This window comes from Notamacropus eugenii, chromosome 2 (assembly GCF_028372415.1).
Source record: "Notamacropus eugenii isolate mMacEug1 chromosome 2, mMacEug1.pri_v2, whole genome shotgun sequence".
Lineage (NCBI taxonomy): Eukaryota > Metazoa > Chordata > Mammalia > Diprotodontia > Macropodidae > Notamacropus > Notamacropus eugenii.
This window is the reverse complement of record NC_092873.1, coordinates 234,622,775-234,648,033: the sequence shown is the minus strand read 5'-3', so window position 1 is coordinate 234,648,033 and position 25,259 is coordinate 234,622,775. Positions and strand designations below refer to the sequence as shown.

Below are 25,259 nucleotides of genomic sequence, written 5' to 3'. Positions count from 1 at the left end.
TAAGAGGGTGATAAAGATCTATACAATAGGTGACAATAGAAGTGATCAATGTACAGTGTAGTAGAGTCTATAAAATATCAAATATTGTTTGGTATTCAAAGCCCTTCAGAGCCTGCCTTCCTAGTTTTCATGTCTGCTTACACTGTACTCCTGTGTTTTGAAGTAAAGATGTGTCTCTTTTTATACTGTCAAAAAAACCATCTAGGAGGGACAGAACTTCAGGGTTCTGGTCAAAACAAATGCCGTTTTTTGCATTCATTCCAAGTGGTCTTTTGAATCCAAGGGAGGACTTGGTGGAGGCTTGGGTGGGGCCCAATTGTTACATCATCAAGGATAGAGTGATATAAGTGGAGAAAATCTAATCTGTTCAACACTTTCCAGGTTACTGGGATACCAGCTTCCCTTCTCCTCATTGCCCTTGTTTTGGTATCTTACTGGAAGGTAAGGGTATAATACCCGGTACAGACAGAGGGAGAGGAAAGGAAGGCAAGAAAAAGGGAGGGGAAGGGAAAGAAAAGGAAAAAAGAAAAAGGGAAAGGAGGAGAAGAAAGGGCAAGGGGAAGCAAAGGAAAAGGCAAGGAAAAATGGGAAGAAGAGGGGAAGGAAAGGAAAAGGGAAAGGAGGAGGGGGGCAGTTTGTACTACTGAGAGGTTGTTGTTTGTCCTTTCTGGAAGAGGACTGTCACATCAGGACAATATACCAAATGGAGGCCAGAAAGAGGGATGGTGGAGCAGGAGCCCTGGGAGTATGGGTAGGAGTTTTGGTACTTCACCTTTGAACCCTCTAATTAGAGGAATTAGGAACATGGGGGTGAGTTGTGATTTGATGAACTTATCCTAGGAGATGATGTGGGACAGTGGGCACACTAATTCATTGTTGGTGGAGCTGTGAGCTGATCCAACCATTCTGGAGAACAGTTTAGGACTATGTTTAAAGGGCCACAAAAATGTGCATACCCTTTGATCCAGCAGTATACCTTACTGGGTCTCTATTCCAAAGAGATCTGAAAAATGGGGAAAGAAATAGTATCTTTCCTTTTGTGTAGCTCAGGACAGGAATTTCGGCTAACAGGGTGATAAAAATCCAAACAGTAGGTCATAATAGAAGTGATCAATGTCAAGTGTGGTAGAGTGTATAAAATATCAAATACTGTTTGGTATTCAAAGCCCTTCACACCCTGCCTTCCTAGTGTTCATGTCTTCTTACACTTTACCCCTCTATTCTGAAGTAAAGAAAGGTCTCTTGTTATATTTTCAAAAAATCAAATAGGAGGGGGCGGAACCTCAGGGTTTCCACCCAAAACAGAGAGTTGTTTTTTTTAACATTCATTCTGAGTGGTCCTCTGGACAAAAGTGAGGACTAGCTGGGGGTGGGGGCTTGGGTGGGGCTCAGTGTTGCATCATCAAGAATGGAATGTTGTGAGTGTAAAAAATCTAATCTGTTAAACACTTCCAGGTTTCTGTGATACCAGCTTCCTTTCTTTTGTTTTGAGTATCTTACTGCAAGGTAACGGTATAATACCCTCTAAGGACAGAGGGAGAGGAAAGGAAGGGAAGAAGAAGGATGGGAGGGGAAGGCAAGGAAAGCAAAGAACAAAGAACAAACAGAAAAGAGACAGAAATGAGGATGAAAGGATGGAGGAGAGAAAAAAAGGAAAGGGAAAGGAAAAGAAAAGAATAAAGGGGAAAGGGAAAGGAAAAGGAAAAAAGGAAAGAGAAAGGAGAATAAAATTTTTTTTCTGTTTCTCTAATTTGTTTTTTAAAATCCCTTTTTAACTCTTCTAAGAGTTCTTTTTGGACCTAAGACCAAATTACATTCTTCTTTGAGTTTTACAAGGAGTCATTTTTACACTATTGTCTTCCTCCTAGTTTGTGCTTTGATCTTCCCTGTCACTGTAGTAACTTTCTATACTTAAGTCCTTTTCTGTTTTGCTTTTTTTTTTTTTTTTGGTGCCTTGCTGCTTTTATGTGAAATTTGAGCTCTGTTCCTGCACAGGTGAACTTTCCATTAACTGAAAAGCATATTTTTTAGAAGAAACACCAACCGAATAGTTTCTTCATCCTGATTATATTTGTGTGATGCTGACATCAAAGGAGGAGAGGTTGTTTGAGGGTAGAACTGTAACTAGAAAACTTCAAAATATAATTTTTACCATTCTCTATTTCCCTCTTATAGTAGTTCCTAAGGAAGTATATTTAAGAATTCAGGTTAAAACATACAAAAGCCCTTTATAATTTTGTGTAGTATTAGTGGAGGATTTGAAAAATGTTATAGCTTGTGATATAAATGAGAAATAAGGAAGAAAATTTCCTCTCCAAATGTACTTTGTTGATTGGTCATTATAATAATGTTTAGATTCTGTTTTATAGTGTATTTCAAGTCAATACTGAAATGAGATTGCTAGAAGTTTGCAGGAGTGCAGATTTTTAAATACTGTATTAGAGTATTTATATGGGCAGGTTTGCTTTACCAATAGAACTATTTCTCTAACATTTTGCTTTTGGTAAATATATTGTTTTAAAAATTCTTAATGTCTTTGGGAACGGTAGCACTTTGGTTTGATATAATGTAAGCTTCTTGAGAACATGGTTTGTTTTATTTTATTTTAAATTTTGTACATTTCCACAATGTCTACCATAGAGTAGTAACTTAGAAGTGCTTTTTTCGTTTGATTTCAGCTTACTATAATTTGCAGTGTGTTCCCTTTAGATGAGTATGTATTAACCATATTCCTTTTTTTTCTACAGGTGACCCCCATTGAGCAGAGTGTTACAGTTGATCATCCACATCTGTGTGGAAATAGATCCACTCCCCTCCCTACAGATTATCTCGAAATTAACAAAGTCTTACTCTCCATGGCGCACCTAGAAGTGTTACTCAGTTTTACCAATCTCAGCAGTGGTTTCTCGGAACAGTTCTCTGCGCAGGAAGAGTCAGTAAAGGTAATTGTCAACGTTATATTTGAAGAGGAGCAGTCAAATGACATTTTGAGATACCAATTTGTTTAAAGTAAACCATGTATTTTTTGACCTGCAGCCAAGTGAAATGGCACCCAAAATTGGTGATATAACAATCCTGTCTCTTTCCTATCTTTTCTGGGTAAATATAATTATGCTTCTTAAAGTTTTGTAGGTAAAATTGATTATGTACAAAAACTTTGCAAAGCTTTGCAAAGTTAGGGACATGTTATGAAACTGTTACAATGTTTCAAGGTGTGTTGTGCGGCAGTCTCAAAGGAATTCACAGACTCAGACAATCTCCAACCCATGCCAAAGCATTTATTAAGGATTATACTCTCAACAAGTAGACTAGGCTCCTTAGAGGAACCAGCAGCTTCGCAAAGCAAGACAGGGCTTTTTATAGAGCAAAAGATGCAATTGTCATTACAGAATATATGAATATTAAAATATTGAATGAGGTTATTGATATGGACAGGGTTCCTAGCCTTGGTGGAACTAGTCATGCGGTTACCCAGAATGTATACAGAAAAGGACACTGGACAGTATTAATGGATAATATTGATATTATAACAAGCCTCTCTACATCGTAAGTTCATCTAAGAACAGCTCTTTGCTATTCCTGCGCAGCCCTCCACTGCTCAGCACCTTCTTGGTGGTGCTTTCTTAATGACTGACTATTGGGAGCCTGTCTGAGACTAGATGGATGTGTTAAGTGGCTGAGGTAATGGACACACTTGCTGCGCTAGTGAGAGAATTAAGCACATGGGGAAGCTGGGAGATTGGGGGTGGGTACAGTGGCTACATTCCATCATTCTCTCCTCAAAGAGCTGGATCCCAAATTCATTTGGGAAAAGGGATGAAAGTCTCAGTTTTCTGTAGCTTCTTCTGGATGCAAAGAGGAATAGAAGCTGTCCCTGCCTCAAAGCTCTCCCAGAGCTCTCCCAGAACCGAGCATAGGCCACATTTTGGGGATCATGGGTGGGTATGGGCTGGAATCTACTGTTCACCTAAGTGTAGGTGAGCAATGGCCTGTTGTCTGGAAAACACAAATCTGGCTCTTCAGTATGTAGGGCCCAATTATAAGGAGAAACCAAGATCCCCATTAGAATCATTTGCATTTGATATACAGGATTATCTGATTTTATTAGTTTCTCAAAAATGTGCACTTTGATTCCAGTTTTCTTTAAGAGGATCAGATGCTACTGATTATCCAACCCTTTACATAAAAATGCAAGTTACAACACTTGCAGGTAGAAGCTTTCCACCCCTGAGTTAAGTAATTGTAGAAATGGATATGCTTCAGGTGCAGGGGCGGGAGCGCGGTGTTTGCGTTCTTCGTGATTCCTGCTCGTTTGAGGTGAAGACACTTAAGGGAGGCCTAGCCAGGTTGTGACTTGCCTGGGTCTACCACAAAACAGCCTCCATTGTCTCCCAAGAAAATGCCAGAGGAGTGTTTTGGGACCTAAACCCAGAGCATAGGATTTTGAGTGATAGTCATTTATTGTGGAGTAAGACGAAAGGAAATGACTGTTACAAAACAGAAAATGAGCAAGAACAAAGAAGATGCTCCCCATGAGTTGGAAAGCCAATTCATATTACGTCTGCCTCCAGATTATGCTTCCACTGTGAGAAGGGCAATACAGTCTGGAAGTGTCAACCTGAAAGATAAATTGACCATTGAACTACATGCAGATGGACATCATGGAATTGTCCATGTGGACGATGCCCCATTAGCTGCTAAGGTAGTTGACCTGCCCTGCATTACTGAATCCTTGAAAACTATAGATAAAAAAACCTTTTATAAGACAGCAGATATCTGCCAGATGCTTGTGTGCAGTGTGGATGGGGATCTTTACCCGCCTCCAGAAGAACCAGTTGCCACCACTGATCCAAAAGCAAGCAAGAAAAAAGATAAGGACCGGGAGAGGAAATTCATCTGGAACCATGGTATCACTCTGCCTCTGAAGAATGTCAGAAAGAGGAGGTTCCGTAAGACAGCCAAGAAGAAGTACATTGAATCACCAGATGTGGAAAAAGAAGTAAAGAGGCTTCTCAGTACAGATGCAGAAGCTGTCAGTACCCGATGGGAGGTGATTGCAGAAGATGAAACAAAGGAAGTGGACAACCCAGTTTCCCTAGCAGGCCTAGAAATTTCATCTCCAGGAATGAGTCATAAGCAGGGCCATGGCTCCTCAGAACATGATGAGCTTCGGGAGATATTTAATGATATTAGCAGCAGTAGTGAAGAGGAAGATGAAAGAGATCCTCATGATGATGAAGATATAAACATCATTGACACTGAGGAAGACCTAGAGAGGCAACTACAAGACAAGCTTGATGAATCTGATGAACAGCGCCAAGAAAATGAGGAAACAAATCAGATGGTCCTGGGAATTCAGAAGCAGACTGATATGATGAAAGGTAAACTCCAAGAAACTCAAGGAAGAGCAAAAAGACAGGAAGATCTTATCATCAAAGTAGAAAATCTGGCACTCAAGACCCATCCACAGGCTGTGCTGGTTGAGCTCAAACAGCAGGAAGAAAGAGAGAAACAACAGCTCAGTTCCTTGCAGGAACAGCTAGAATCACTCCTGGAGAAATAAGAGGTCCCTGCCTGCAAATTCACTGTTGTCCTCACATTGGTAAATGGCTCACATTCCATCCTTTGGGTTGAGGACAATATACATTGTTAATGTGGAAATTTGACTATTTTCATTTCACCGTTTTTCTGTTTCCTATTTTGACTTCATCCCATTTCTCTCTCTGTAACACTGTTTATTTTGCTAGAAACTTACACACTAATAAGTAGAAGGCGATAGGTGAGAGAAGACTGGTTGTAGAAGAGTTTTGGGATTAATAGACCAAATAGTTCATCCTCTAATTCCCACATTTATTTCAAGGTTTTCCTTCTCAAAATCAGAACTTAACTGTTACTTTGTGGTAAGAACCAATTCAACTATAAAAAGATTAGAGGACAGATGCTGTAAAGCTTGTTTTGTGTACATTTTAGTTTCTCAACTGTTCTAAATCTCTTATGTAGAGGAGCATGTTATATAGTGGTAGATAACTGTCACAGCAAATACAAGTGACAGACATTCGTGTCTGTAACAAAAGTTGTTTCCTACCAAGCATATGTCTCCATTTTTTTTTTTTTACTTCATTAATGTTGATATTCAGTGGATTAATGAACAGTTATTTCTGTGATATGTTGTAGAATCTTATAAGATATAAGAAAGTGATAGACCATGTTTGGCAACTTTTAAGGCTGTATTTTGCATCTACCCTTCACAGCTGATAAAGATGGTATTCTGTTTTCTAGTGTTACATGTTACATTTTTGTTTAACTCTGACTCACCTTGGACTTACTATAAGAGTTCCAAGTTAATTCTTCATGCTGTGAAGTTTTTCCAACTACATTAAAGAGTGATTTGACTCCCTAAAAAAAAAAAAAGAAAAGAAAAGAAATGAATATACTCATAAGAGGCTAACTTTTACTTCAATTATAATTAAAAAAAAAAACTTTGGAGGATTACAAAATAGTACATATCAGTAACTTTTTCATAAGGAAACATGTTCATCATAAAGTTGAGTTTTCCATTAATGTAAAACAAAATATTGCAAAATATTCCATAGGTTACCTCACTTTAAGAAAATGGGTGACACTGAAATTCTCTTTTCCAAACCAAACTAAAGATGTTTCTGATTTAGTTTTAGTAATTAATAGAATGACAGCTAGGTTCCTCAATCAACTGGACCAGTACCCAGTTATTCTCACATCATTTTGAAACATTTTACAACCTTATGTTGTCTTTGAACTGTACTGAAATCTCATTCCTGAAACAGAAACAAAAGAGGTTCCTGACTTTAAGCTCACAATTCTTGCTTAGGCCACGGAATGACTGTAAATTTAGATCAAAATAGCAAGATCTCACATACTTACATTTGCTCATATACTTTACTGACTACTCGCTTAGTTTATAGAAATTTGCTATAAAAGGAAGAAGTAGGGACCTGATCATAGCACATATCACAATATAAAATATCCTTAGCTCTGTTTGACTTTTGGTAGGAGTCACAGTTTATCAACCGTGCAGTAACAATTCCACTGTATAGCCAGACTCGGAAATCATCACGTTGGGAAACATTCCTTTTCAAAGGAACACAGTGGGGAAACTGAGCCAGGAGGATCCCAGGCTAGGCTGTGCCAAGGTCGTCCCAGAAGCAAACCTCCCCCTGTTGTCATTTGCAGTTGAGTATATCACATCACCTCTGAGTAGCCTGTGGCATTTTTCTCAGATGGTGGAGTACTGATTTAATGCATACAACTATACCTAAATTCAAACTAAAAAAAAAAAAAAATCAGTTATAGGCCCAAGAGCTTTTATCTTAAATGGCAAGTTTCATCAAACTCAGCTTAGGGCTAGATGGAATTATTTTTACTCTTAATGGAGCAATAAAAATGTTACCATTACTTTCATGCATAAGAAGTTTCCCTGAACATCTTTCACCTGTTTTTCTTTCCTTCTTGAATTTACATTTATCCTGGTGTAAAGACCAATCATTAGAAATCATTTCTATATAATAGTATACATGCATGTAATATACAGATAAATATATTTGTATATAATACATAAATTTGCACATTCTCAGCAAGCCAAGCTCATTGTTTAGGAACTCTGTAACCCAAACAAGCTCTTTTCCTGGGCTGATGAACTTGTCCACACAGGAAAATTTACAGAATAAGAGGAATTGACAAGAACCACAGAGAAGGGTCTGCCTGTTCACCCTATGGTAATTCTTCCTCTAGACTGAGGAAAATCCAATACTTTCTGGAACTAATACAATAGTTTACCAATTTGAAACAATATTATGTATTTGAAACTTGAAACAAACCCATTACTGATTAGGTGACTTCAGGCTTACTGAATACAATTCCAAAATACCTAACACGGAAAATTGGGCATCTCATCACCACTGGCATTGTATAGCGGTGCCATCCAATGAAGAAGCTCATAATCCTAGTTAGTACTTATAGTGTCTCCCTCTCCCACGCATTGTGTTACCTTCTTTACACTCATGTGAATTGTTTTCATGTCCTGTAAGCCAAATTTGTTCCAACTTTGCAGGATACTTGCCTAGTGGGGAGTCCTATGGGTTTGGGTTGGGTAGGGGGAAGGCACTGAATGCAAAGAAATCCTTTTTGTAGCCACCATTCACTTGATCATGTGGTGTCCCTCAGAGAGGGATAAAAGCCAGCTCAGAGCTGACTGTAAAGTTCCTCAAAGAGCTTCCTGTGTCTACAGGGAAATTGCCCATGGACACTGGGGCCCCAAGTGTCTTGTCAAGACTTCCTAGGTATTTGAGGGACCCCAGCCAAGAGAGAGGAAAGGAAAAGACTTACCTTTGATTGAAAAGTATCAGAATCAGACTCTCCTCTCCATGCTGGGTGTCAAAAACATTGTGGTGTTACAAGGCATGTTGTAAGTTTGTTTTGAAAGACTTCACAGACTCAGACCATCTCCAGCCCAAGCAAAGGCTTATTGAGGATTATGCTCTCAACAAACAGGCTAGGCTCCATAGAGGAACCAGCAGGTTAACAAAGCAAGATAGAGATTTTTATGGAGCAAAAGGTGCAACTCATCTTTACAGAATATACGAAGAGTAAATTATCAGAGGGCTGAATTGATATCGGTAGGGTTCCTAGCCTTGGTGGAAATATGTTTATCCAGAATGCATACAGAAAAGGGGTAAAGGGGATATTAATGTACACTAATGATACTATAATAACCCTCTCTACATCCTAAGTTCACCTGAGGCCAGTTCTTTGCTGTTACTGTGCATGTATCCACTTAGGTTATGATTTAGTGGTAAAAGATTCTGCTCAGCATCCTCTTGGTGCTACTTTCTTGATGGCTGCCTATTGTGGTCCTATTTAATATTAGGTGGATGTGGTATGTAGTTGAGGTAAGGGACACACCTGCTGTTCTAGTGAGGTAGTGACGCATATGAAGAAGTTGGGATATTGATGCTGGGAGCAGAGGCTAGAGTCCATCAAAACTATTTCTCTGATAAATGCATTTAGGACACCTTAAGATCTGTAAAACATTTTACATGTATCATCTAATTGGGTCACTGCAATAGCATTGTGAGGTATCCTATCCCCATTTTATACTTGAGGAAACGGAAGCTATAAGAGATGAAGGTCAGATAGCTACTCTGGAGTATTCACAGCTATAATGACAGCAAGGTATTTATTTATTAAACACTTGTTATGTATTGGGCACTGCATTAAGGGCTGGGGAGACATAAAAATAAATGGGGCAGTTCATGCCCTCAAGCAGCTTAAAGAATAATTAATAAGAGAAGACAACATAGAAAGGGTAAGAGAAAAAATTATATGTATGTTGGGTGAGGGACATGTCTCGAAACTGAGATGTCTTCAAAATGGTATGGCGTCCTTGAACTGGGGAGATTCAAGCCAAACCTTTGCCCATCAGAGCTGGCTTTTCAGGGGATGTAATCCAAGTTTCTTTTGGAGGGATTACCGACAATAGTGGTCATAGTACAAACTGCATGGTGAAGAAATAACTGGGGAATGTATTTATGATAAAAGTAGAAACTAGAGTGAAACGTATTAGATTTTATAGCATTAGCATTCAGTAGCACATCATATGGAGAACTATAATTTCAAAGCAAGATCATCACAGGGTATTTTAGTCATGGAGTTACAGGCTTGGAAGGAAACTTGAGAGTGTATTTAACTAGGCAGAGGCAGAGCCAGATCTGGAATCCATGTCTCCCATTTTCGAATCTAGTCTTTCCTGAAATGTGGCATACTAGAGATGATTACATTACTATTTACACCAATTATAAGTCTTCTTTCTATTACAAAAATTCCTTAATCTAATTTTCTAAATTCATTGTATCAAGTTGCTGAGTAGAGATTGCATATATGAACCATGCCACTGATGAAGCAAGATAGCATTTTAACTTTTGCCTCAGTCAATTTTATATGTGTGTACATATAGCATATATCTAGCGTATATGAACATATATCTTAATTCCTTTGATTATTTACCAAGAATTGACCATTTACTCTATTTCCTTTCCTTGTGATTTTGTTATGTTTTTTATTTTATTCAGTTTTAAATTGGTATGTGCTACGCTTCTCTCCTACTCCCATGAATGGTAATGTCATCTATGCTTTAAAGACCAACATTGATGATTTCATATGGCTGAATATATAAAAGCATAATTCTATATGCTGAGTAACTCATTTGGTTCCTTCCTCATGCCCCCCTCCCCCTTTTTGTCCATTCTTTTTATGCTTTGTATGTATTATGACCTTCTTTCAGAATGACTTTCAATGGGGGCCCTAAGGTTAATGACCACAGCTGCTACTATTTCTTTTAGTATCTGTACTATTTTTATGGGAGTGGGAGGAGGGAAGGGAAGAATTATGACTTTATAACTCTGAGTGAGGAAACTGACTCCACAGTGCAAATTAATACCAGCCTTGTAACTTAAAGTTTAATAAGTCTCCATGATAAAAAGTCTATATGATGTCTACGTGTAAAGGGAGAGCTATTGTAATATTCTATAATAGCCAGCGCTGCTACCGTACTTTCAAACCTGCTGTGCACTTTATGCACAGCATTTTGATATTCCAGCAGTCCTGTGAAGTAGCTACTGCAGCTATGATTCCAGTCTCATCGTTGAGGAGACTGAGGTTTGAGAGGTGAAATGACTCTCCCAAGGACATACAGCTAATATAATCATTGTTAGAGATAGTATCCAAACCCAAGTCTCTGTTGACATTTTTTTTTTATAGCAAATCAATTCTCTCCTGGACAAAGTCGAGGAGCAGATTACAGCTCTTCGTAGGAAGGAGCCCAGAATTATACTGGATGTTTCCCATCTAGGAGCCATTCTGATTGAGAAAAGACTGAACCACTTGATTGAAAAGTGGAACAGTCTGAAAACAACCTACTATGATCATAAAAGGTAAGTTTGTTTTAGCTTATATTTACTATTAAGGATTTTAAAAAAAAATATGAGGCTCAGCAGTCTTGAAAAGGAGTAAAAACACATACCCCTTCCCACATTAGTCAAATGATTAAATTTCTTGCCTTATTCCTAAATCTGCCTTATAGAAAATCTGAGTATCTACAACTGCTATTATCATTGTGTTTGTGTATGTATTCAATTTTTATGACCAATAGTTTTGGAAAGATCATCATAAAACCAATATAGTAACAAATTAAGGATAATACAAATTAATATTTCATATCAAATTAATGGATGAGTGATAGTTTTTTCTAAATTTTATTTTCTAAGTTTTAAAAATTTCTGTGTATGTTTTTGAAGGAAATGGGATTGACTGTGTAAGAAACTCCTTTGTATGGAGATTCTCTGTTCCAGTAGAGTTTTGCATCTGTTTTATAATTTATAATCTTAGAGAAGTTTCTGGGGTACTATGAGTTGAAGTGACTTTTCTGTGGATACATTGCTGATACGTAGGAGAGAATCTTGGACCTGGGTCTTTCTGACTTTAAATTCATCTATATCCACTATACTATGGCTGCCTATCATTGATGTCTGTATTACAGCTTGGTGCTCATCGCATTTCAAAGTAACTTCATAGTAATAATATGCCTAGAGGTTTTTATAGATGGTACTGTGGATAGCATGGTGGACCTTGAGTCAGGAAGACCTGAGTTCAAATCTACTCTCAAACATTTGGTAGGTATGTAATGCTAGGCAAGTCTCTTAACCTTTGTCTACCTCAGTTTCTTCACTTGTAAAGTGAGGATAATAATGGTCTCAACCTTCTAGGCTTGTTGTGGAGATACATTACTATTGGTAAGTCATTTTGCAAACCTTGAAGAGCTATGTGAATATTAGATGTTACACACACACACACACACACACACACACACACACACACACACACACACACACACACACACACACACACACCCTATCTGTGAATGGAGTAAAAATGTAAAAAAATCACAGCCTAACGCTATATTTCTTAATGTGTTTTTTTTAATCTGATCTTTGGCCAAAAAAAAAAAAAGGATGACATACCATGAACAGCAAACTTCTTTTGTAATTGGAAAACTTTTTTGAAGCCAATGCTTTTAACTTTCTCTGTACCAAACTGAAGCTGGTGTGAAAGATAGCTGCTTTGATTTTTCTTTACTATCACATATTCTAATGGGAATGATTACATTGTGAGAGAGTACAGTGATGTGCAGCAGATGGCAGGAAAAGGAAAGCAAGAGGCAAAATAATTTATATGTCAAACAATTTCAGATACTTGCTAATCAACACATGACAGGAGAAAGAAATACAACTTTGGAAACAACACTTCTATACATAAGACATCATGAGATTACAAAAGTCTTTTTTTCTGAGTAATAATTAGTTTTTGGTCAGTCATTCATTGAAGCATTTTTAATGTGCTTACTGTGTTCCAGCCACTGTGCTAAGGGCTGGACAAGCAAAAAATGGCAAAAAAGCTGTCCTTGCCCTTAAGTAGCTCCTAGTCTAATGGGGTTAGCAGCATGGAAAGGAATATAAGATAAATACAGAATGAATGGAAGGTAATCTAAGAGAGTAGGCAGCTAGATGGCACAGTGGATAGAGTGGTGGGCCTGGAATTAGGAGGACCTGATTTCAAATCCAATCTCAGACCCTTACTAGATGTGGGACACTGGGCAAGTCGCATACCCCAATTTTCCTCAGTTTCCTTGTCTGTAAAATGACCTGGAGAAGGAAATGATGAACTGCTCCAATATCTTTGGCAAGAAAAACCCTAACGGGGGTGGTCATGGAGAGTTGGACATGACGGAAATGACTCAGCAGCAGTGACAGTTCTAAGAGGGTAAGATATTAGCTGCTAAGGGGATTGTGAAAGGCTTCCTGTAGAATGTAGGATTTGATTTAATTCTTGAAGGAAGCCAGGGAAACTCAGGTGTGAAGGAACAGTGGCAGAGCATTTCAGTCATGAAGGGGAGCCACTGCAGAGATATGGATGTGAGAGATGGAGTATCATATTCCAGGAACTACAAGAAAGGTGTATGCTAGATTATTGCAATAGCCTGCTGGTAGGTTTTGGCTTGGTGCAGGTCTCCCCCAAGTCCTTTCCATCCTCCATTAAGCCACTTAAAGTGATTTTCCTAAAGCTCAGATCTGATTACATCCATCTCCCTGCTCAATGAATTCTGACGACTTCCTATACAAAATGCTTTGTTTGGCATTCAAAGTCTTTCATGTCCTAACCCACTTGTCTACCTTTCCAGTCTTAGGTTACCTTACTCCCTGACACATACTCTTTGATACTGTGCCACTGGCCGTCTGGCTGTTGCACAAACAAGACAATCCAGTTCTCAGCTCTAGCATTCTGTGGCTGTCTCCCATCCCTCAAACTCTCTTCTTCTTCCACTCTGATTACTGACCTCCCTGAGTCCCCACTTCTATGGGAAGTCTTCCCTAAAAAAGCCCTTGTAATTCCAATGCCTTCTCTCTGTTAATTATTTTCTACTTATCCTGTATATATCTTGCTTGGCATATAGTTGTTTGCATGTTGTCTTCCACCTTTAGTTTATAAACTCCTTGAGGGCAGGGACTATATTTTGCCTCTTTTTGTGTCCCCAGAATTTAACGTCATGCCTAGCACCTAGGAGGCACTTAATGAATGCTTGTTGATTGATGGTAGCTTTGGAGAGAGGCTAGGATTAGCTACATAGATTTGGGCATCACCTGTTTCTCGTATCGACTTTTATAATCTTTCCCCTTTTAGTGATTTAGATCATCTAATGGGATGATTGTATAATATTATTATAGTCAGCCTTAATTGTACAAATCATTACTTAAGCACTTCCTATTTCAAAACTAATAATCCATATCTATGTAGGAGGAGAGGAAGATTCTAGAGTAAGAAGACCTAGATTTTAACCCTGCTTCTTAACGCTTCCCTGTGTAACCATGGGTAAATCAATTATATCTCTGGGTTTCTGTTTTCCTATCTATGAAAAAAATTGGGTGAGATTACAGCCTATGAGAAGGTAAAGTAAAGTCTGAACTGGGAGGATTATTCCTAAAGATTTTGAGTCATAGTGGATAGAAGACCTGAGTTCAGACATAGTCTCAGACACTTAGGAGTTTGTGACCCTGAGCAAGTGACTTAACCCCGTTTGCCTCATTTTCCCCATCTATAAAGTATGCTGGAGAAGAAAAAGGCAAACCACTCTAGTACCTTTTTCAAGAAAACTCAACTGGTGACACAAAGAGTCAGACATGATTGAAAGGACTGAGCAAGAACAACAATAGCATCTTATTTCCCCAAAAATCTTATTTAGGGATCTTGTTAGAATTTCCTGTGAACATAGTCACATTATTTTGTATGAGCTGTGTGCTAGTTCAAAACCATCTGTTTATACCTAAGTTCAGTCTATAGGAAATCTCTTTAGAATGTCAGATACCACTGATAAGGACTTTGAGAAGGCTTGAAAAGTCTCAGGCCTCTTGAGTTTTTGAAGCTCATTACCTTTTTTTTTTCAATTAACAAGCATTCATTTTTTCTCCAGCAAATTGAAAAACAAGAGAAAAAAATAAAAATTCTCACAATTGCATAAAGTCATGCAAAATAACAATTTCTGTCTGAAGAATTTATGCAAGATGTTTGCCCATACAGTTGCATGTTAAAATCCAGGAAATTGGCTTCCTTTTTCTTCCTCTTGTACTTTTCACCCTTTGTCAACTGATAATGTTGATTTCTTCTGATTGCTAATGGATCCCATTTGGGAGGTTTCTGTAGTATCCCAGGGACCATGTGCTATCTGTATCATGTCATCAATATGCAAGAGTATTGGTCGAACCTAACGGTTTTGTTTTGTTTTTTTTAAACTTTTCAGATTTTGCATTGTACCCCTTCCATGACAGTTGGAAAATAGCTTCACACTGATGCATGTCTCTGTTTTATGTCTTGTTTTTGATATATGATACTCAAAGTATTCTTCAACCAAATTATCTTTATAGTTGAATCTGTCCATGGATTTTTGAATCATCTTTACATTTCCATGGGAGTCAAGATTCTTCCATGGTCAAGGCAATTGCTGTTTTAGAATTTTTTTTAAAAAAGCATGTCAGGATCTTGTATTTTCTCAATTTTTCAGTCAGTTCTTACAGAAGATTTCAGCTGTCATAGAAATTGCCTACATTATTGATGGCAAACCCAAGTAGAAATGGGGACCACTAAAGTGGACATAAGGGCACTTATGGACCACATTTTGACATTCCAAGTTATAGTAATGTTTCTTGTTTGATTTTTATTAATTTGAAAAAATAGTTCCAAGTTATGTTTTAATCTGGTTTGGTTTGCATTCTGCGGTATTGTTGGTTGCCTGCAGCACCTCTGATCTACGTGATCCTTGCCTGTCCCTCTTTTTATGAAGTATTTCCTTGATATGTCCAAAAATTTTTTATAGAAGATAAAATCAGTCTGTGAATTGGTACTTGTTCTCCTTTTTCTGGGTCATTTCCTCTCTTGTCAATAGTACTATTGGTAATTGTTTCCACTCCTTTGAAATCTTCACTTCTTTTTGATACATTGAAAAATAGATTCCTGGCTTGCCTTTAAAATTCTCCATGAAAGGACATCATCTATGTGTATTTGTTAATTCCTATTCTCAGTAAAGATACATCTTATATAGATAAATAGGGGGGAAAAGAAGAATACCATAAAAGAGACATTCTGATTTTCATAATGTTAACATTACATTTTAACATAATTTTGATTTTTAACATGAGCTTTGTGCGTCTTTCTGGGCAAATCTAATTATTGAGGGAAAAAAAACTTTAATATGGTAATATCATAGTTTACTTTTTAGCATACAAAAAAGGTTAAAATACTTTGCCCTATAGTTGAACAGGATGACTCCTTTACATGTTAAATTTGAGCTCCATTCTGTCTCCCCCTTAAGTTACCTTCCCACAGTTTGAAGCTTGAAGTGTAGACTCAAGCTTCTTGGCCCCTCTGTGCTCTTACTGATAACTTACAAATGTGTACTATATATCTCTTACCTTAAAGCTTCCTCTTCTGCTTTCCTTTTCAACTTATTTATCCCCAAAGCCTTCTACTACTGTTTCTACCTTCCTTCTATTGAACAAGAAGAGGTGATTGTTCCTTTCTCAAGGCAAATTGTCCTGAATGCGTAAGTAATTCCATTGTGTCCCATCTTCTCCAACACTGACTCCCTTCTCATCTTTACTCTCTGCTTTTCCTTCAAGGCCCTCCCTTTGCTTGTACTGGCTGCTTACCAACATTCATGTATTTCCCTCATCCTCTGAAGATCCTTACTTTATCCATCTATCCCTTTTAGCTGTTGTCCCATTTCTTTCTTCCCTTTTATGTCTATCCTTCTTGATATATTGTCCATGTTAGCTGCCCCCACTTTCTTCTCTCTCTCTTCTTAACTCTTTGCAGTCTGAATCCTGACCTTGTCATTTAGCTCCCTCCAGAGTTCCTATTTCTTATCGCCAAATTGGATTTCCTTTCCTCAGTCTGTGTCCTTTTTGATCCCCTCGCTGGGGCTTTGATCCACTCACTGTCTTGTCCTTGATACCCACTTCTCTGTATGCTGTTGTTGTCTAGTTTTCCTCCCTGTTTTATCACTCTCATTCAGTCCCATTTGTGAGATCTTCATTTAGCTGATATCCTTAGCTGGGGTAGGTGTCCCACAGGTCTCTGCCCTGGACCTCCTTCTATTATCTTTCTGCATTGCTTCACTTGATGATCTCATCAGCTCCCGTATATTCAGTGATCATATCTATACGTATTTTTCTCCACTCTCATCTTCAGCTGCTTATTGAATATCTGGAACTAAATGTTTCATAGAGATCTTATAATCAACATGTGTAAAACTCAACTCCTTATCTTCTCCCCCACCTTTCTCACCACCATCTACTCATTCCCTGATGCTTGAAGTGTAGGATCTCTCCTTAACCCCTCACTTTCTCCTTCCCTCCTCCCGTCATAATTTGTCTCTTGCCAAGGCCTATTGATTTGACCTATGTGATATCTATGGTAAATGCCCCCTTCTCTCCTAACATTTCCCTTGCTCTGTTGCAAACCCTTACCTCATTGCAATACCCTTCCAGTTGTTCTCCCAGCCACAAATATTCCTCTCCTCCAGTCTATCATGCACTCATTTGATAGAATCAGTCTTCCTTAATGACAGGTCTGATCAGGTCACCACCTCCCTTCTCATCAAATTCAATGGCTCTTTATTACTTCTGAGGTCAAATATAAAAACCTCTGTTAGTCATTCAAACCTTTCATAATCTCTCACTTTTCCAGTCTTCTTATGTTTTATATTCCCCTTCCACCATGTACCTGTGATCCTGTGACATTGACCTCTTTGATGCTCTTGAACAAGAAATTGGTGTTCAACTAGGAGCTTTTCACAGGCTCTTCCCCATGCTTGAAATTTGCTCCTTTTTCCTTTCAGCCTCCTGACTTCTGCTTTCTGTTAGGTCCCCGGTAAAACCCTCTCCTCCCCAGGGTTCCTTTCCTGATTCCTCTTCATTCTAATGACTCCACTCTCTTGATTATCTTCAATTTAACTAACTTGCCTGTCTTTTTTTTTGTACAGAGTTGTTTGCATGTTTTCTCCCATGTGTTACAGTAGGATTTCTTGATTTCTAGGACTGTGTTTTGTCTTTTTTGTATCCAAAACACTTAATGTAGCATCTGGCACATAGTAGGCACATAATTCAGGTGTACTAATTTACTGAAATAATTAGGCAAAAGGTCTTTGCCCAAATTTACCTCTCCATGGCTTGTTGAGACTTAAATTAGAAGGAACTGCAGTTTGCAATTTTCTTTTCTTTCCGATGGAAAAGGAAGAAAACCCAAATCCTTTCCCATGACAGCAAGAACACAAAGATATTGTCAGTTGCTTCCTCTAAAAGTGCTACCTTGAGTTCCTGGTCAGTAGTTTCACAGTACTGCAGAAATTTGAGATTGGCTCCTCTCAGGGAGAGGGAAAAAGGGTTTTTCTCAGAATCTTTTTTAGAGGGAAGTGTTCGTATTTTATATTGCTTGGTATAATCATCTTTTGAGACCGTTGCGTGGGGAATAGAGGCCTTGTCTTGTGTGGTTGCAACAAGGCTTGGGTTTCATGTCTGCATAATACCAATTGTGAAACAAGTTATAGCCTTATGGAATATTTCAATTACAGAACACCTCAATGTTTCAGATCACTTTCTAATCTTGCAAAACAGTCATCTTCGTGGTTAGAATTTCTTTACTGAGAATACTTTACACCAAGGAAACCAGAAGTTTATGCCAAACAATTAAACAGACAAATCCACTCTCCCCACCCTCCAACTAATAATACAATTTTTCAATAAAAATATAATTTTTTACTTAAAAATAGAAGAAACTTATAGAATCATCATATCATCACCTTCGTTAGAGACTTTGCCACTTACCAGCTGTGTGATCGTTGAGATCATTGAACGACTGACATCAACTCTCTGAGTCTCATTGTCATCCTATGTGTTGAGGGTTGTACTAAATGACCTCCAATGTGCCATCTTTGTCTCCAGTCTGTAATCTCATTTGTACTTTCTTCTTGTTTACGAAGTAATTGAAAGATTTTGCAGTTCACAGATTTTACAAATTTTATAAGGAGTTGAATTTAATAGGATGAATTAAGCAACTCAGTATACAGGATAGGGAGTACTGGTACATGTGAATCCAGAAAATAGGGATTTTAGTGGACTTTGAGCTTCTTTCTAGTTAGCATTATGGTTAGACAGGCAAAAAAAAAAAATCTTAGGTGATTTTTGACCACATTTTTGGAAGCAGAGCATTGCATATGAAGGGAAGCTTTGCTCCTTTTACCTTGGTCAGGCCACATTCTTTATATTATGTTCATTTCTGGCTGTTCACTCCAGCTGTGTAGCATTTCTAGAGGATACTGAATAAAGAGGAAAGCAGTGCCCTATGAGAAATTGGTTGAAGCACATGATGTTTAGCCTATAGTAAGGAGAAATTTAGGGAGTACATGTTTGGATTCGAAAATTCAGAGTTAACAAATGAAATGCATTTTCTTTTTCTGCTTTTGTATCTTTACATAGAAGTAGAACCAGTGGGCAGAAGTTATAGGGAGACACATTAAGGAAATACTTTCTCAGAACTGAACTATCCAAAACTAAAATTTGATTTTATTAACGGGATCGTTCAGACAGAGGTTGCCTTGACATATTTGAGATTATTCAGGTATACATTGGACAAGATTGCTTCAGAAAACCCTTCTAAAATTAAGATTCCTGAATTCTTCTTTCATCTAGGAAAACTTTTTAAAATTGATCACAGAAAACGGTCTTAGGTATTCTTTTTTTCATGCATCCCACCAATTAACGATTTTTCCTTGCCATTTAATTTGAATTTTAGTAGACTGTTAATGCTTTATTAATTATTTGTAGGTTTCCCAGCTTCATATTTTTATTTGCAAACTTGTTTGCACAATTATGGACACTGGATTCCAGATTCACAGATGTAGACCTAGGAGGGAATCTTCCAGACCATCTGATCCAGGTGTCCTGCAGGCTCAGCCCCTCCTTAACCCCCCCATTTGATTGTTGAGGAAAATGAGTCTTATGAAGTTAACGTAACTTGTTTAAGGTCACACACATAGGAATGTCAGTTACTTGATTACAGCCCACATCTTGGGATTCCAGAGATAGGATTGTTTTCTTCCCCTTGTGCCTTACTTCTTCACAGTAGTCCAGTTGTCCAGAGTTCAGTAATTTAGACATGTTTTCCTTGATGATTGTGATGGTACAGATGCCCTCAATTCCAATTGGTTCTTAACTAATTCTGTATATTGTAGTCATTTAATAGTGGCTATTATAGTCTTATCTCCTCTGGGCTACCTGGTGACATTTTGCATATGTTAGAAACCTTTTATTGAGGAGGATCATTTCCACATCTTTTGGCGTTGGTGATGGGATGTTGTCATAGGATAGGTTAATAATGTGCTAGTTAACTACCTCAATAAAACTTTATAATCCTAGTCCATTAAAGCTTTTTGCCATTGTGTGTCTATATCTAGGGCTCTTTGAATATGCAAAGGACTAGCATTTTTATTCATTTCTCTTTTATATTACACGGCAATTAAAGCTAAATATGCCTTTCTCTGTGTAATGACCTAAATAACATTCCTATTCTTGCTATGTTACAAACCTTAACAGATTCATGATCATAATTAGAACGTTTTAGGTATGGGAACAATTGACATTTGTATAGAGGGTAGAATTGGGGTATTTGAGAATTGTAATCATGCCAGATACCAAACAAAACTGTTCAATTGTAAGAAAAATGTTTTAAAAGACTCAGTTGATAACTTCAGGGTGAATAAATGTTGGTTTCACCAGGAAAGGGCTCAGAAAGAGAAATCACTGTATGTCTACTATTGCTTTCAGATGGGCCAATTAACATTTTCATATATATTGGCAAATGTTTCCACAGGGTAGCCATTACCTATGCTTGCACTTTGTTTCGTGAACCAATTTCCCCACCATTTTAGCTCCTGGTAGAATTTTTTGCAAAAATAAATGAAGAAATAAAATGAGGGAGAGAACATGGTGTTAGGGTCCATGGGAGGTATTTCCCTGTGATGTTTTGCTTGCTAACATAGATTAAGCTTTGTTCTTGTTTACTTTTGTAACTAAGTTATTTGATTTTTCAAAATGAATCTAATATTACACAGTTTTAAGGGTTAATAAAATCATTGGTTCTCATAAAAAGCGATCCCATTTCCAAAATCACTTACCAGTTTTTAAAATTTATTCCCTAAAAGTTTTTTTGATAAAAGTGTGAAAGATTGGAGACACTTCCAAAGTAACCTCAGTGAATTCAACCAGTGGCTGACGGAAGCTGAAAAGTTACTGACTCATGCCAATACTGAAGATGGTCTCGATCTAGAGAAAGCGAAGCAATATCAGCAGGTAGGGATTGTTTTGTCAGAACAGGATTTGCTGTTCAGATAACTTCCCTTGCGTTTAGTGGCTTTTTATGAAATACCTTAAGATTGAGGTTTTAAAAGCATGGAAGTTGTTCTTGTCTTTTTGTCAGTGACAATTTAAACTTGGAATGTGTTTAAGCTTTTTTATAGAGAGGTGTGATGGGGGAACGAATAGCATTTGAATAAAGGTTTTCTCCGCAGACTGAAATGTGGGAGCTTTTATGGTAGCTACAAGAGTCATTTTTATTTAATATATTTGTGTTTACCAAATTAATTTTCGGTAAATTTTTCCCTGTGAAATTCTTTGATAGATGGAAACATTTAAGGGCATCAGTTGTAAATTCATTAACATTTTCACTCAATATTATAAAAGAAGGTATTCTTGATTTATAGCCCTCTAATTTAAAAAGGAATACCAGCAAAATCATTCTTGAGGCAATTTTTCATAATAATGGTAACAAATTAAATTGTAATTCAGACTCTTGGTAAAAGTAAAACTTAATTTCTTAAAAGTTGTGCACATGCTTTTAATTCGAAAGGCAGTGATTACTTCACCTGCATTTTTGTTTAGTTATAAACATTTATGTTCCCTCCTCATCCTGCCTACTTCTCTCTCTTCCCTTAAGAATTTTTGTTTGAATAAGAAATTTGAACCTGGAATTAAATGAAAAACCCCCCCAGCACTTTCCTTTGTCTTTGCATTGTGATATTTATAGTTCATTGATACTATGTTATCAGTTTGATCAGAAAGTAATTCATAAAAAAGTCTCAGGGAAAACAGACATGGTTGGAGAAATAGAAGGAAGCCTTTTATTTTTAAGCTGAATGTGATTGAGTCTCCCATGTGATCATTTTTAAATGCTTCCTTTTGTAATGGAAAGTTTTCCTTGAATCTTATTTTCTTTTTAGTTAATAAAATGAAAACAATCTGAATTATCTCTAAAAGTATATTTATTCTTTCATTTGAAATTCCCTTGACTTGTTCTAAAAGAGCTAACTCATGAGGATATGTTTTCTGTGTTTATCTTCCCATTTATTGGTTTCTGCATGTAATATTAATGCCATAATACCTATGTGTGTTGAGAGTTTCAAAAACGTTTGATCTAACATTAGAATTTATCTTGGCTTTTTCATCTGTGGCAGAAACTGGAAGAGGAAGTTAACATCCACAAGTGTATGTTTTCACCACTGATTCAAACTGGGAGCAACATCATCCCCAAACTCTCCAACCCAACCGAAGCATGCCTCCTGGATGAAAAGATGGCAGAGCTCTGTGATCGCTGGGATGCAGTTTCAAGCCAAGTGTATGATAGAAAACTTAGGTATCTCAGCCATAACTGTGCAGGCTCTTCAAAATTGCATTCTATGGAAAATCCTTTAGAAAACAAGATGAAGGAGTTTGATTTTCTTATCCTCCATTGGTAGAAAATTTTCTGACACTTACTTTCTGTGTATCTGCATTTTCCCTCAGTGTCATGATAAGTTCATTTTTGCTTTTGAATTTTTTTTTACCTTAATGAACATCAATCCTCCCTTTCATCTGTACTTGCTAAAGGTAGATTGTTTAAGGAAGTCTAGCCATTCCCAGTGTCTAATTTTTATTATGCAAGTGCCATAAATGTGACACTTCCCCCAAAATATGTGAAGTTGAAAATACTAATTTTACAAATGTGATATTCTGTAATTGATTGAGAGATGAGATCCATGTTCAATTTCTTGTGAAGTTTGTTAGGAATTACAGGAACATCTCTTCAGACTGGGCAGACCCTTAAGAGATCATCTAGTTCAGAGTCTTCATTTTGTAGAAGATAAAACTAAGACTGAGATTCCTAAAATCCAAGGTTCCCTTTCCCTTTCTCTGTCTCCCTCCCTCCCTCCCTCCCCCCCCCCCCCCCCTCTCTCTCTCTCTCTCTCTCTCTCTCTCTCTCTCTCACACACACACACACACACACACTTGTGCATACATGCATGTTATTTTCTTTAGAGGGTCTAGAATTGTTTGCAAGCAGCAAGGTGTGTCATAAGGAGAGTTAGGTCGTCTCCAGACATCTCTTACTTTTATAAAATAACTTAATTCAGCTTTCATTCTATGGCAAAAGTTCTTAAGAAAGATTTTCTCTTTCAAATCTTGCTGGAGTCAGAAAAATGGGGGGGAATCACAAATTCTTTGGAGACATAGATGGTGGTGAGGGGGCTGTGCCTAAATTTCTAGCACTTGTCTTGAAAACCAATGCCAACTTTCCAGCTGAAAAACCCTCCTCATTGGCCTAGAGTACATAGGAGCAAGTCCACTGGAAATTATCCTTATACGTATTCTCTTTTAAGGTTTAATTTTTAATTAAGCTGTAGAATTTTAACTGGCAAAAGACTTTTTTGTTCAAATTCTTCCTTGTCCAAGACATGTAGCATAATAATATCGATCTTTCAGACAGTGGAAGCTTTAAAACAAGAGTCCCAATTTGAAAATCTGAGAGATGTGCATGCTTATCCATTTTAACTGTGTAGATGAAATATCAATTAATGAAACTGACTTTCATGTGTTGAGATATTTCATAATAAGTTCATCAGGATCAACTAATTAATGAGTAGTTGTCCATTTCAGTCAAATAAGTATTTTTTTAAGTTCCCTATTTACTATATATCATATAGTCTGCCAGAAGCTGGAATTAGAAAGATAAATATCAGGGGAAAACATCCTATGAAAACGTAAGTCAATTCAAGTTATACACAAAGAAAATACCAGGAAATTTGGGAGGGGTCGGAGAAGTATTAACAGCTAGGATAAACGGGAAAGGCCTCATGGAGGAGGTGGCACTTGAACAATACTTTATTGACTATTAACATTCTGTCCAGATTGGATCTTTTTTCTTTGATAATTCTTTAATGAGTAATTGAAAACTCTTTGGGCCCAAGTATCCTAGACCCTGTTCTCCCATCGTAACAGAAAGATGAACAAAAGACCATACCTGGTGCATGAATTATCCAAGGAATTTAAAGAATCCATAATTTATCCAGTGTGACTATTTCCTTCACTGTTGTAGATCCCAAGCCTTTAGTACTTTAGAAAATGACTTAATGAATTTTAATTCCTCCTGCCCCATCAAGATCATCTGATGGCTAGCCTGCTTCTCATGAACTTCTTTGAATTAGCTAGTTATGTCTTGGAAAAGACAGGTGGAGTCCATCCTAGAAGTCTTTCCAACTTGAATAGTACCTTGAAATATTCAGCTTCCTCCTTCCACCCCTCTATCAGCAATACAAATAAATGTTTTCCTGTTGGCAGGATCATTAACCGTTATTTGCAGAAATGCACTCTAAATTTTATTTCAAATTGCTTGCTGTGTGTCCTTTGTTCTTTAAGAGGACCATGACGTCAGGGAGATGATGCCATGACATGCAAGTGAATTGGATTTGAGTGAGGGTGGATTGTGCAAAGTCACCAATCCGTTTCACATCCAGGAGTCATCTGAGTTCAGTGTCCAGAAATAAATCAGGACAACTGAAGATGGTCCAGGAATTTCCTAGGAATTCCAATTGATAAATTTTGTAGAGTGGATATCACTGAAGTAACACTACTCATTCTTTTGCATGTCAAAATGAGAATGAATTATATACCTTTTTCTATTTTTACAAATGAAATATTTGATTTACTCAATTTGTTTTTACTTTTATGTCATGATGTCAAGATGTTAACCCATCTTAGGTTGTTTATCACTGTTTGTTATCTATGAACTTTTCTGATCCATAACAACTTTTTGATTCAACAATTAACTATTATGGAGGACTGAAAGTTAAATGCTTACACAGTTAAACAGCACTTTGTTTCTTGTACAGGATTCTCAATCATCTAGATTTCTACATCAAAGCAAAGTCTGTATGCTATCTAGGTAAAATTAGATAGCATGCATTGTTTATGAATAGATATCCAATGACTGTTTATGGCTATCTTATAATGTCATTACCCAGGAAATATTAACTCCAGTTTGTTAACAAGAATTTCAAGGAGGGCAATTTGAAGTCTCATAGCAATGTAAATACACTAAAAAATTATTGATAAAATGGCTGAAAAAAAGTTCCTGCCAAATCTGTCTTTCACAGTAGGAAATATATTGTGTTTCTTTGATGTTCTTTGGGAATTTATAGGTCTATTTTGTGTATACTTATGTATATAAACTTTATAAACATTCATTATTTTCTTGCTACTAAAGGGATTATTTGTTGATGCAATTTCACATATAGACATCTATATGTAGATATC

At 37.3% G+C, this 25,259-nt stretch overlaps 2 protein-coding genes across 3 annotated transcripts in view; both read left to right on the top strand.

Annotated features, from left to right (window-relative positions):
• LOC140526968 (utrophin-like) overlaps nt 1-25,259 on the top strand; it is a 74,294-nt gene that overhangs the window by 2,880 nt on the left and 46,155 nt on the right. For both annotated transcript variants that reach the window (XM_072643582.1, XM_072643584.1), the window contains exons 2-5: nt 2,748-2,942; nt 10,792-10,964; nt 20,837-20,984; nt 22,145-22,323. In XM_072643582.1, the coding sequence (XP_072499683.1) occupies nt 2,748-2,942; nt 10,792-10,964; nt 20,837-20,984; nt 22,145-22,323 (695 nt within the window). The remainder of the gene's footprint in view (nt 1-2,747; nt 2,943-10,791; nt 10,965-20,836; nt 20,985-22,144; nt 22,324-25,259) is intronic.
• Nucleotides 3,678-6,425, top strand: LOC140526961 (transcription initiation factor TFIID subunit 7-like). Its single transcript, XM_072643575.1, has one exon. The coding sequence runs from the start codon at nt 4,484-4,486 to the stop codon at nt 5,561-5,563; it is 1,080 nt and encodes a 359-aa protein (XP_072499676.1). The 5' UTR covers nt 3,678-4,483; the 3' UTR covers nt 5,564-6,425.

What these genes read in the sequence shown, in the direction of transcription:
- LOC140526961 (XM_072643575.1), top strand. Translation starts at nt 4,484, where the DNA reads ATGACTGTTACAAAACAGAAAATGAGCAAGAACAAAGAAGATGCTCCC.